At 35.5% G+C, this 12500-nt stretch overlaps 2 protein-coding genes across 7 annotated transcripts in view; one reads left to right on the top strand and one right to left on the bottom strand.

Moving 5' to 3' along the window:
* The window catches only part of LOC119595851 (serine/threonine-protein kinase Nek7-like), a 70190-nt gene that overhangs the window by 52883 nt on the left and 4807 nt on the right, over positions 1-12500 (top strand). The window contains exons 1-3 of one of the 6 annotated variants that reach the window (XM_037945045.1): positions 5960-6071; positions 7849-8111; positions 11589-11808. In XM_037945045.1, coding sequence (XP_037800973.1) covers positions 7878-8111; positions 11589-11808 — 454 coding nt within the window. In that variant the 5' untranslated portion in view covers positions 5960-6071; positions 7849-7877. Of the gene's footprint in view, positions 1-5959; positions 6072-6227; positions 6415-7848; positions 8112-11588; positions 11809-12500 lie in introns of those variants that run through there. The other 5 variants (XM_037945048.1, XM_037945049.1, XM_037945046.1 and 2 more) reach the window with 5 other exon arrangements.
* Positions 2116-6009, bottom strand: LOC119595852. The gene is made up of 2 exons (XM_037945050.1): positions 5718-6009; positions 2116-3144 (listed from the first exon to the last, which is right to left on the bottom strand). The coding sequence occupies exons 1-2, from the start codon at positions 6007-6009 to the stop codon at positions 2678-2680; spliced, it is 759 nt and encodes a 252-aa protein (XP_037800978.1). The 3' UTR covers positions 2116-2677.

Raw genomic sequence — 12500 nt, 5'->3', positions numbered from 1 at the left:
TATTGAAAATAGTTTACCTGTAAAATCGAAATCGTCAGCAAACACCGACAAATATCTGTTCCCTATTTCACGCCCTCGCAGTGTCTCTCATAATGGCGTCCTGAACTCCCATTATACCCGAGCAGAAATCACACTTAGGGTATTTCGTCGACCCAAATAAGCTGTGGTTAATATCAAGTGAACGTTATAAAGGATTCTCCCTAGGTATGAAGTAGAGACACTGGGTATTTTAACAACCGTGAAATGAATAACGATTTTTATTGGTTTCGACTATTCACTTGGTTTAATCTTTGTTATACCGTTACGAATGATAGAATGAATGATAGAATGATCTATATCCATAATTTGCATGGATGGGCTGCTATGCTTTCAGAATTATTTCGATTATCATTTTTATATTGTGTTAGGAAGAGCTAATAGTTGATGTTTAAGAAATGTATTCTGTAACAATGAAAATCACGATGTCAATCAGACATGAACATTTTATCCAAATACCACATAATCAAACATCTTTAACTTTTCATGGCTATGTCCACAACGTAATTCTACAGATGCAAGATACAGAAACAAAGTTCCCAAATTTCTATTTTGATAGTCTACTGATGACTACAGTCCTTTGTGAATATCAACTAACGACTTACTGACTGTGCATTGTTGTTGTTCTAAAGCATATACACAAAGCCAAAGGAAGAAGGATAACATTTCATCAAGATCTAAAAAAGAACAACCTCAAAATCGCCTTAAAAAAAAAAAAAAAAAAAAAAAAAAAAAAAAAAAAAAACATTAACGTATGTGTGTTCCTGTAGAGAACATTTTCTCCCTACTTGATTACCCTCCTCTTCCTCGCTGTAACTTCTAAAAATATGAAACCCTGTGTATGGATTTACGTTGCAATTCTTGGACTTGCTGACGAAAATAAGATTAAGTCATAAAATTGGCATTTTTATTTGTGCCGAACAATTCTGTTTCTCTGCCGGTCTGATATGTCATAAACTTTGAACAGATATTAAATTTTGAGGTCATTTTATTCTAATTGAATGATTCCTTCATCGCCCTAGTACAGTGAACAAAATGAACATTTGCGCATTCAGTATGATATACGAGAAAACAACTATGATTTCATAGGCATATGACTGGCCTCTCTATTGAGAGGTACATGTTTCTTCACACGATGCCATTCCTCTATCAGAGAGAGAGAGAGAGAGAGAGAGAGAGAGAGAGAGAGAGAGAGAGAGAGAGAGAGAGAGAGAGAGAGAGAGAGAGAGAGAGAGAGAGAGAAAACAGTGAATTACATTGTCTATGCGGTGATATTTGTACATACCAATAGGCAAATTTACCATGCGGTTTATTGGTGACAAGAACAAAAACACTTTTAATATTTAAATAAGAGATTCTAAAATAACATAGACTCGTTTGATCGAGCCGAGTACAAACCGTTCGACAGGACTTCGCCGAATGACTGAAGACGGGAATAGATTATACGTAATTATCCTCTAACACGAAAAGCGTTTGTAGCAAGGTATAACTATTCAAGGCAATTCTTGGGTTATACGAAACAAATTAATTTATGCAAAAAATTATATATACAGATAAATTACTACTGACTTATGAAAAAATATGTATATAATGCATTTCAATAATATTATTAATGATGCTTTCTACTGAAATGCACGATTAATGCTCGTACCATCACAAATATGTGGAGATAGGCGTCTATAGTGGGATAGTGTTGAAGAAGGATTAGTGGGACGGGAAAAGGAGAAGAGCAAGAGGGTCCTAGTGAACCAGGAAGAAAAGTGTAATTAATAGCTGCAGGTACGTGAAGACTGTGGGGAAGGATGCAAGGATAAGGGAGAGGGACTACGAAATGATTGAAAAGGTTGTGGATAAAGCAAGGTAAAGTTTGCACGTTCACATCTGAACACAAACATGAGGAATTATCTACCGTCAGAAGAAAAACTTTGCAGTTAACATAAGAAATGCCCATACATGTTGTGTAAGGACTTTACTTTCAGGAAAAAATAGTCAAATTAACTACATTTGATAATAATAATATTGTACCTTTGTTTATGTAAGTATCTTACGCAAAAATGCACTGAATATCATAATGTCGACAGTTATTAATGATAACAACTCTTTGCTGATGGTGAACCACGGACATATATAATATATAACAGAACGTGTACCATTGGTTTATTAGGACATTGTATCACTGTCAACAATAATTCATTAACATACTTAAAAACAACATATGCAAAGAAAGTTATCACACAAACTCCTCGCAAATACTGAAATCGCGTCTATAATAAGGACATTAGCAATGTTACCTGGTGCAAACTGTTAACTAAGCATACTTTAAGTTTTCAGTGACTTGTACTGTACATGGAAATAACTTTTTATATGTAAGCTTGGCAAGTAGTTGACATTGTTTAGGGAGATTAGACGAAGAGGCACAACCCTAGGATAGGGGAAGAAAGGGGTTTAACAACGAAGGTTCATTCTTTATAAGGAGTGAACCTTCGCATACAATAATGAAACTTGGTGAGATTGATGACCTGCCGTTTGAAAAGAACTTTAGATAAAAAGAGGTCGCACTGTCTGTATAATATAAAGTACATAACCATAATGCCGCAGTGCAACTTATTTTGGTGAGAGGCACAGATCTACCATACACTGATTACTTTTCCTTTGACAACTGCTGTGCTCGCCTAATTACCTGCAGCAATTCTATTTTTACATCAATCTTTTGATCATCCTTGAGTTTCTTGAACTCTGGCACTAACGATGCAAAAAATAACTGATCTGCATCAATTTCTTGGTGTGTCTTATTTCTCACCAAACCGAGCAATTCTTCCTCGTGGCTCTTGTCAACAATGGTCTGGGGCTTATTTTCCTTTGGGAGCCTCGTGGGACCCTGTGAGTTTGTAGCATTCCCTTCAATTTCCTCGTCTTCATCACTTCTTGATGCCAATAAATCATCTAAGGTGTTTCGTTGTCGCGGAATGCTTGTCAAAAATAAAAGTTGGTCAAAGTAAATATATTTCCTCTTTTTGCATCCACTATCTCCGGCTTTGCCTTTCCGCAGTTGTGTTTCCCGCCTGAAACATTCTTTCAGAGATTTCCATCTTCTTTGTACTATTTTTCCTGAAAACAGAAATAAATGGAATTAATACATTTTATCCTGTCCGAGACGACATTTGAGTCGTGCATATGTTCTTACAAAACCAAGAGAGGCAAGCGTGAGTGTTGGATATATGTGGGAAATATAACAGACTAACAAACAATAAAAACATCCGCAAGAGGCTGCTAATGCTGGAAAGATTCCCTCATCTTTCTCTGCAGGAAGAACAATTTGCATTCCACTTTTACTTCTGTAGAATAAGTTGTGGGCTTGTGATACATCTATGAAACTACCATAATATGCAGTGATGAAGTCGAGCATTGTCAATGTGGAAAAACATCAAACAAATGAAAGCTTCACTTTGATACTAATGATGTAAAGCTTGTTTATATTTTGGACGAAGAATCTAAGAAGCTTATGCATGTTCAGTGTTAAGTACATCTCTTTGCTGGAATGTTAGCGTGAATAGTGAGGTAAACTACTTGCTTATATAACAAATTTCCTGGTACTACATGTCTTTTACGGTGAATTTGCTCCTTTTGTTTTCTGGCTGAATCTGAAACTAATAATATGATCGAATGATTCGTGCGATATAGTTAAGTGGTTTTCCAGAACGATAAAAGCAAAGCAAATTCTCGCTGGTTCTGTCGCTGTTTCATATACAAAAACTCCTAAGCTTTACAGGAAACGCTCTTTACGCACAGAGTGATTGGTGGAAATGCTTATATTAAAATTTACAGAATTTTCACAGGGTAATTGCTCGTATTTTCTTGGCTGAATGTTAAACTTCTGTATGACTGCATATACGAAGGTTTGAGACGGTAAAAGCATGGCTTTCGGAGCTCGTGCTGTCATACAATCGTATAAAAACTCCCAAGCCAAGATTTCGTATTGGTGGAAATGTATTTAATATTTACATTCCAAATAATGCATATACAAACGCAACATATAGACCACATACAAGGTTACAAGTTAGAGCTTATAAATCCTCTTGGTAACTGATCACCAAATAAAATACGACGCCGAGCATCATCTGGCTAGAATGGAGTCGGTGTTTTTCTTGCCTTTGCCCGAACGACGAAAGCTCTGGTGGAACCTCGATATAACCCTCCTATCAAATGTCATTATTCGCGTGCTCCTAGCGTAAGGTTTACTCAGAAATTTCAGAAGTATACTTCATACCCTTAACAGGCTACCAAGGCCAATGCTGTTGCTATGATAGGTTTTCGTAAACTAAAGGCATCCAAACCGTGTATCCCAAAGAGTTCATGTCTACCCCTAAAGTTGTAAGGCGAGCCCAGAGCGTTGCAAGTTTTGCTGCTGGAAAAAAAAAATATATATCATATAATTTTCTTCTTTTCTCTGTTGTAACATTTTTATATTTGTCTAGTCGTTTTTGTTAAAGTTATGATCACCACAACGACACTTATAACAGGGCCGGGGAGAGGGGGTGGGGCGCAGTCCCTTGTGGAAAAGTGTAAGTGTGAGCACCAATGGTGCAAAACTCAATATTTATATATATAAATATTATAATTTATATGTCATACCACACACACACACACAATCACACACACACACACACACACACACACACACACACACACACACACACACAATATAATATATATATATATATATATATATATATATATGTATATTATGTGTGTGTGTGTGTGTGTGTGTGTGTGTGTGTGTGTGTGTGTGTGTGTGTGTGTGTGTGTGTGTGTGTGTGTGTGTGTGTGTGTGTGTGTGTGTGTGTGTGTGTGTGTGTGTGTGTGTGTGTGTGTGTGCAATTATATATATATATATATATATATATATATATATATATATAATAATACATATAATATAATATATATATATATGTATATATATATATATATATATATATATATATATATATATATATATTCCACTGCCAGGGGCTTTCTTCCCATCTCACTTTTTCCCTGGGCAGGCGTTAAAAAGTCTAGATGAAAAATCATAACTCTGCCAAAATAAGGGGAGTGTATACTCCTCACTCCCCCTTGAATCTGACTCTGTATTAGAAACATAATAATAATTAGTGTACTTATCCCAATGATACTTACTACTTATCTGTTAATACGTCACTGTTATTATCATCACCATCTTTACCATCATTGTTACTATTATAAATCCTCATTATCATTGATACTGTCCCTTCTATTATATTTTTTGTCAGTAGGTCCTCACCGGATCGTGGGCTTTTCCCCTTCCCTGAGAACCTCTCGCGACTCGGCCAACATATTGCTTTCCGGAGTCACGTACGTCTGGCAGTGCTATTCTAGGGAACGGTAGCAATACAAGTTATGTATATACGATTAGGACGACTACTAACTATTGCATCTAAACAGTAGTCACCCAAACCCGTTAAACCATACTAAATTCATTAGCATAGGAGAGGCACAGCTTTTGTGTGTGTGTTTTTTCCCCGGGTTATGGTTTCGCTTTAGGTGACGTCACGCCGAATCGGTTTATTCATGGTCTAATTCTTGGAATTTAGTACATGCTTTTAATTCATACTACATACTCATCAATTTACTGACGTGTTTAATTTGTCTTTATAAAGGCATACCTGTGTCATTCTTCTCCCCCGGTGAAAGGTCATGCCAGCCACGGACAAGCGCCTCACACACTTCAGTCCACAATTTTTCCTTTAAATTCTTATCGTTATACTCTTTCAGTTGGAAGTTATAGAGAGCGGGCCGTTTCTCTACTTCACTTATCAATAATTCACAGTCAATAAGACTTCGCGTAACCATTTTTCTAACTGATTTCACCCAAAATCCGAGCACACGCAGCAGCTCCGTAGTCGGCCCGCCACTGCCACCGCCACCGCAAAGTGGCCCGTGGAGAGGCTGCCACATGGAGTAACAGAGGTTTATTACAGTTACGGTATTAACAGTGGCGAACCACCGGCTTATTGCAGGTAAAACGATCCCGTCGCCCTTTGATGTAGCTCCCACCAAAAACTGCCTCGTACACAGGCTTGCATAGTCCGTCTCGTTTCTCGCTTGTAAAAAATGTCAGCCATTATAGTGGGCCACTTTTCAGGGGACGAGGCCGGGGGTCGAGGCCAGCGGGTGCCACTCAGTGCCTTGGCGGAGGCGCGGCAGCTGTGGGGCTTGGGACTCGGGTTTCCGCGATTTCTGCTTAAATTGATGGCGAAATTAAATTGTATTGGTTTGTTTGTTTGGTGAGCTTGATAATATTACACGTGAGTGGGTTCGTGAGGCCTTGTCTTGCGTATTGAGATATAAGACATAACAAGGGTATGATAATATCACAGTATTTTAGTTTTTGCTTACTGTATTATTATTATTTGCAGCTAGGCATTATTTTCAAATTAGGTGTTTTTATTCTTATAATTATTTTGCAGTAAAAATATATTCCATTTGCATCTATTGCAACTGCATTTTTTAAAATAGTTATTGCATAAAGTGGTGATGTTATTGGTAATATTGGTATATATTTACATAGTGACTGTACTAAGATAGGGAAAATTAGGGACTGCCATAAAGCAGGTAGAAACCGTAACAGTCAAAGTTGAATCATCCATCTCTTATAAAGGGAAATATTTGCAAACAACAGAGCAAATAAACCAGAGAAGCTTACCTTCTATGAACATCAATCATAAACGAAATATAAGAAAGATATTTGATAAAAGCATCTGAGAGCCCAAAAACAAAAAGAAAAAAAAAAAATCCTCTGATGTATGCAATGATCAGCGCAAGTAAAGAATAACAATAGGAATGAAGGAAATACACCCATACCTTGGTTTTATGTACCTCCTCCTAACAAATATTTAAACAATGGACAAAATCTGTAAGTCCGTGTGCAGCAGACTGAATTCGGCAATACTTGACATGAGCCACTGTTTTGAGAGCCGAATGCTAGTTGGCGCATCAGTCACTTTGTCTACGACGGTGTAATCTCATACAGTAACCCAACGCTCTGTGTTTATTCCCCCATTTTATACCTAAATGCTAAGATGCCATGGGGTAGGTTGCTGAGCCTACTTGGCATTGCCTATTTACCCCATTCCTTGAATTTCCTGAAAAAAGTGTTCATTTATTATACTTTCATTATCATTATTGACAGTTTTATTTTCGTTATTGACCTTATCTTTAATATGAGATAAAAACTGCAACTAATAGTTATAAAAATATATTTTTTTAAAACTAAAAAGTCATAGTAGGCAGGGAATATGGAAATACCCCCCCCCTCCTTGTTCTAATGAGTTAAATATATACCAGTTTAAAGGTTCACTTTAAGTTTGATGAATGATTATTCATCATTCATGAAAAATAACGATAATGCCTTTTTTTATAGTATTGGTTTGACTCAATGTAAAAAAAAAATATGATATAAAGTTTGATAGAAATTTAAGTTCAGTTTTCTGATGAGACAATGTAAATCTGTGTAAAAGATTATGGAGCATAAGTCAAGAACTAACCTTTCTGAAACACAAATACTTTAACAGTATTGTTTATATACACAGTAACTAATCAGATCTGCCTTTTTTGAATGAATTAAAGGAAATATCTCTCTCTTTACATCCTCCAAGTACATACTGGTGTGTGAGGATGAGAAACAGAAGGACAGTAAAAGTAATGATGTATTTCTGATAACAAGCAGAACAGCTCATCTAGTGTTTGTATATTTGCTTTATCTGTTTTATTAATGAATGACATATTTTTTTTCAGGAACGTGTATGTATGGTGTTTAACCATACATGATGGATGACAATGCCTCGGAGCTGATCAAGCTCTCTTCTAGTGAATCCATCTATGGCACGCTTGCTAATTTCGAGTTTGAGAAGAAGATAGGAAAGGGCCAGTTCAGTGTAGTCCACCGAGCAAGATGCAAGATCGACCAGGCCGTGGTAGCTTTGAAAAAAGTTCAGATCTTCGAGATGATGGACTCAAAAGCAAGATTAGATTGCATGAAAGAAATTAATCTATTACAGGTAAGTAACAGTATGTAGGGGCATAACTAGCGTATTGATTTGGGGGGCTGCTGGAGATTTTGCCTGTAAAAGATATTTAAAAAACGATTGAAACCCATAGTAGAAAATTTCAGTGATTTCTCAGTCCATCAGTTCTCTGTACTGCCTGCCCTGTGGATGGGCAGACATTGAAATTATTAGGAATAAGGCACCCTGTATATGCTGACGTGTTATTAAGGGTTGATATGGATATATGTTGTTGGGTAAATTTTGTAAAAATTCAAATTTTTAAGTTCCTTTAGTTTAATCGTATATAATATTTCTTGCTGTGGTTAGAAAAAAATAAAGATCACAAACTGTGCAGCAGTATTGCATGTGAATCACATAAACATCTTGCAAGAAGTTAATCTTCCAGTATAAATTGTGCTTTCAAGTAATCATAGAACTAGTTGGACAAAAGTGGACTGATAGGACAAGTGATGTCATTTGGTAGGCAGGAACACTAGTCTGTTCTTGCCTGACTATGTTAGAACTTCTCAGTTGACCAGCAAATGATATTGTTATTTTTCAGACTTTCAGCTATGTACTCAAAGATATTGTAGTATACATTTATTGAGCACAATATCCTTTACCAAGGAATGACTATGCAAATACTTGGGCGACTTAACTCACTTATGCCATGGGATTTCCTATCATGTTATTGTGAAAATTCCACTTATGCCAATGATATCTAATCATGCCATGTGCACTTGAGCCTGCCTTAGTTGTGTGTGCTGGACAATTGTTTGCTTGTTTGGCCCTGGCTATAATCACTGAGGAGGTGAAACTATCTCACAAAAGTAGGCACAAAGCTAGTTTTAACCAACATTTCTTGAAAGTGAGGTAAATATATGTTTCCTGCACTTCTAATTTCTCACTCAAGCAGCTGACTGTGCACACTCCCTGTCACATGGCCCTGTATGGCCTGGGGAAATCCTGTCTGAACAATGTAAATTAGCAACCCCTGCATAAATCATATTGGTAAGGATAGTTTAGTGGTGGAAATATAGTGTGTGCATGTGCAAGTTACATTACTGTGGGAGGAAAGTCCTTTAGTTATGCACAAGTTTGCTAACTACTAACAACATTTTTTTTAGCTACACAATATTATGTTGGGCCCTGATTTATGATTGCAGTCTCTTTGTTAAACAGAATTAGGGCTTTTGAAAATTGGGGTAACACCTGTATGAAATTATCCTCATATTTGTACTTTGTGTATTTCATGCATTGCATCTTTATAAATAAACATGTACTGAAGATTTAGAGGAATGCGATGTCATTATCTGTATTATTTTTTGCATTATGCTGATCTTATTTTGAAACATCATGCAAGTAATAATTAAACAAGTGGCACAAAATTTCACAAAACGATTGAAGATGCATTAAGATCAGTACATTGTGATGTTTAATGTTATATTTTACATAAAATCTACAGTTAAACAGTGTGAAGTGTTTAAATTAATTTCTTGTAAGTTCTTAAACTTTATTGATGAAAATCTCAGAGTTTAGGCTAATTGAAGGATAATTATAAGCTATTTTATGGCAAATGGACAAATATTTTCTGGCATTAAAGAGGAAATGATTCCTCATACTTCCAAGAATAGATGCACCTTCATGAAATAAACAATAGCAACATAAGTGTTTATAATATATCTGAAATTTTTATTACAATGAATTGCAGTGCAGTTCCATTGTTAGTTTTACCCCTAGTATTGAAGGTTGCAGAATGCACCACCCTTTTGAGATGTGCCAGTTTTTGTACCAGATACATAATATTTTTGGATTTTAACATCAACTGCCTAATATAACTGGTATTTTGTGTCATAGTTTACCTAGCAGTTGCAGTGATAATATTCAAATAATTATTCAATTCAGAATACCTGACATAGTTTTCACAGATTAAAATATGTCATACTAGCTTATGTTACAGATTCAGCATCAAGTCCAACATTTGGTGTATTTTGCATTATTTATGTCGTAATTTGTTTAGCAATTCTTTAAAGTCTCCATGACTGGCTAGAGCAGGGGTCTCCAAAGCGGTCAGTATTAACTCCCGAGGGTCGATGGGGCTATCCAGGGGGTTAATAATTGCCTGGGGGTGCAAAAAGGTACATACCATACATGATGTATATGGAAAGTAGGATTTGTTATACAACTCCCCTCACTAATGTATATGGAAACTGCACATCTACTTAATTATTACTTATATATTTTTTTGTGCATGCCTGGGGCTCGATAAGAAATGATTCCATGAAGGGGTCAATAGTCTAAAAAGTTTGTGGACTATTGAGCTAGAGTGTACAGGGCAAAACTGGAAGGCATGTTTCAGACAAATTCATTTCTTTTAAAAGTAGTTGGTATTACTAAAGAAAAAATTTGTTGAGGGTCTGAAATAGAGTTTACAAAGGTAATGATTGATCCTGTGAGGTCCAAGGTTCTGGTTTAGTTTAATAATTTTACTAACTACAGTCAACAGAGGCACTGTTTTTGTTCTCAGAAGGGCTAAGGCTTTCTGGTAACTTATTTCCCCACCAAGATATGTAAACATACAAATAAAACGGCAACACACATTGTTAAATCCGTTGTCCTTGCCTAAGTGTTAATGGACTATTGTACTAGTTAAGATGTAGGGTTAAATTTTTTTTTTTAAATTCTTGCTTAGAAAATTGTACCTGCTGACAGCTACTGCAGCATAGCATGTGACCAACTGATTGCATATCATGTTACTTTATTATTAGTTGCATGTTCTATGGGCTTGTTTTGATGTGAGACAGAAGATAGAACTGAATATGGAGATTTCTAGATTATGTAACTATTATTAAGTGTTGCCAGCTTTTGTAAAACAACATTGTTATTAACACTTATTTCCCATGCATGTTTTGTTACATGTTTCCTGGTATCAAGGATTTATTGAGATCAGGTGATTGCATTCAAAGAAGATACTAGTAACAAACTGTGTTCTTTCAAACTAGGCAGCTTTCAGTAAATTAGAGACAAGCTGGATGCAGACCTACTTACATCATGCCAAAGGCCTAGACCAGGCTTTGTTGGTATATACATACATCTTAGAATATGAGTTTATGGTATGGAGGCAGTTGACTACTGCTAACTAAACACTTTTCTTTCATTAATTGTAATGACAGTTGAAAAACCAGTGACTGGTGGCTATCATGATAGAGGGCTCCTGAACTGTGTTAACTGGGCAGCCCATTTCTTAACCATTCTTTTGGAAATATCCACTTACTGTAATAGACTTTAATTTTTCCAAACACTTGCAAACATCTAGCTACAATAAGGTTATGTTAAAGATAAGTTATAAAATATTCTATCTACCTTTAAACACAGTGTCAGTATGTCTTCAGGAGAATGTTATAATACATATAGTTATTTGCTTTCACAACTGTCACAAACTTCATGATTATGGAGATTGTATATATACACATAAATATTCTTTTGCAGAAACTAAATCATCCCAACATCATCCACTATCTTGCATCCTTCATTGAAGACAATGAACTCAACATTGTGTTTGAGTTGGCTGATGCTGGAGATCTATCTCGTATGATTCGACACTTCCGTAAGCAGCAGCGTTTGATACCAGAGAGGACAATATGGAAATACTTTGTGCAGTTGTGTTCTGCCCTTGATCACATGCACTCAAAGAGGATAATGCATAGGGGTAATTACAGTTTTTGTTATTAGTGCACTAAGAAATTGTTAAGACACCCTGTTTTTAACTAACATTTATTTTCAGTCCTTTCTTAAAACATTATCTATTATGATATTTATTTAATGATGAATTTTGAACAAAATTTCACCCAACCTTGCTAATCAGTTACCAACACATATATTAGAAACAAACTGTAAAGATTAATTTATATAAAAAGAAAAGAAATGTATCATATTTAGTTATGTCATCATTTCCAAAAAAATAATTAAATCTAAATGCATTCTTCAAATTTTAAACTGATATATTCACAAATAGTATATTTATAGATTTTAAATTGTCCTTTGTGTTTTTTTGTAAAGCTGAAAATTTTAGAAATGTACAGAATGTCATAGGAATTTCCCTATAAAATACCTATAGATTTGAGAAATGGAAAAGAACTACAGTCTAAATGGTTAGATACTGTGAATTTTTATTGCTGGAGGTAACTATTTGCTTATAAAAAAAATACTTATTAATATTTGTGACAAAGTCAGTAGGCTTGTATGTCTCAGAATATTATCATCTTGGGGACAGTATAAGTACCCTGTACAAAGGGTTAAACAATAAGATTTTATTAAGAAGTGTGAGCAGTGAGTTTATTAATGTGATGATTACTGAGGAAGATTGAAGAAGAGAAATATCTTTATTGTATTGGTAAGCCA

The sequence above is a fragment of the Penaeus monodon genome, chromosome 36 (genome assembly GCF_015228065.2).
Source record: "Penaeus monodon isolate SGIC_2016 chromosome 36, NSTDA_Pmon_1, whole genome shotgun sequence".
Taxonomy (NCBI): Eukaryota; Metazoa; Arthropoda; class Malacostraca; order Decapoda; family Penaeidae; genus Penaeus; species Penaeus monodon.
The sequence above is the reverse complement of the archived record's forward strand: the minus strand, read 5'-3'. Positions and strand labels throughout refer to the sequence as shown.

Excerpts from the sequence above, each read along its gene's own strand:
- LOC119595852 (XM_037945050.1), bottom strand. The coding sequence starts at position 6,009 with ATGTGGCAGCCTCTCCACGGGCCACTTTGCGGTGGCGGTGGCAGTGGC. Across the intron at positions 3,145-5,717 it reads GGGGGAGAAGAATGACACAG|GAAAAATAGTACAAAGAAGA; the intron begins GTATGCCTTTAT and ends TTCTGTTTTCAG.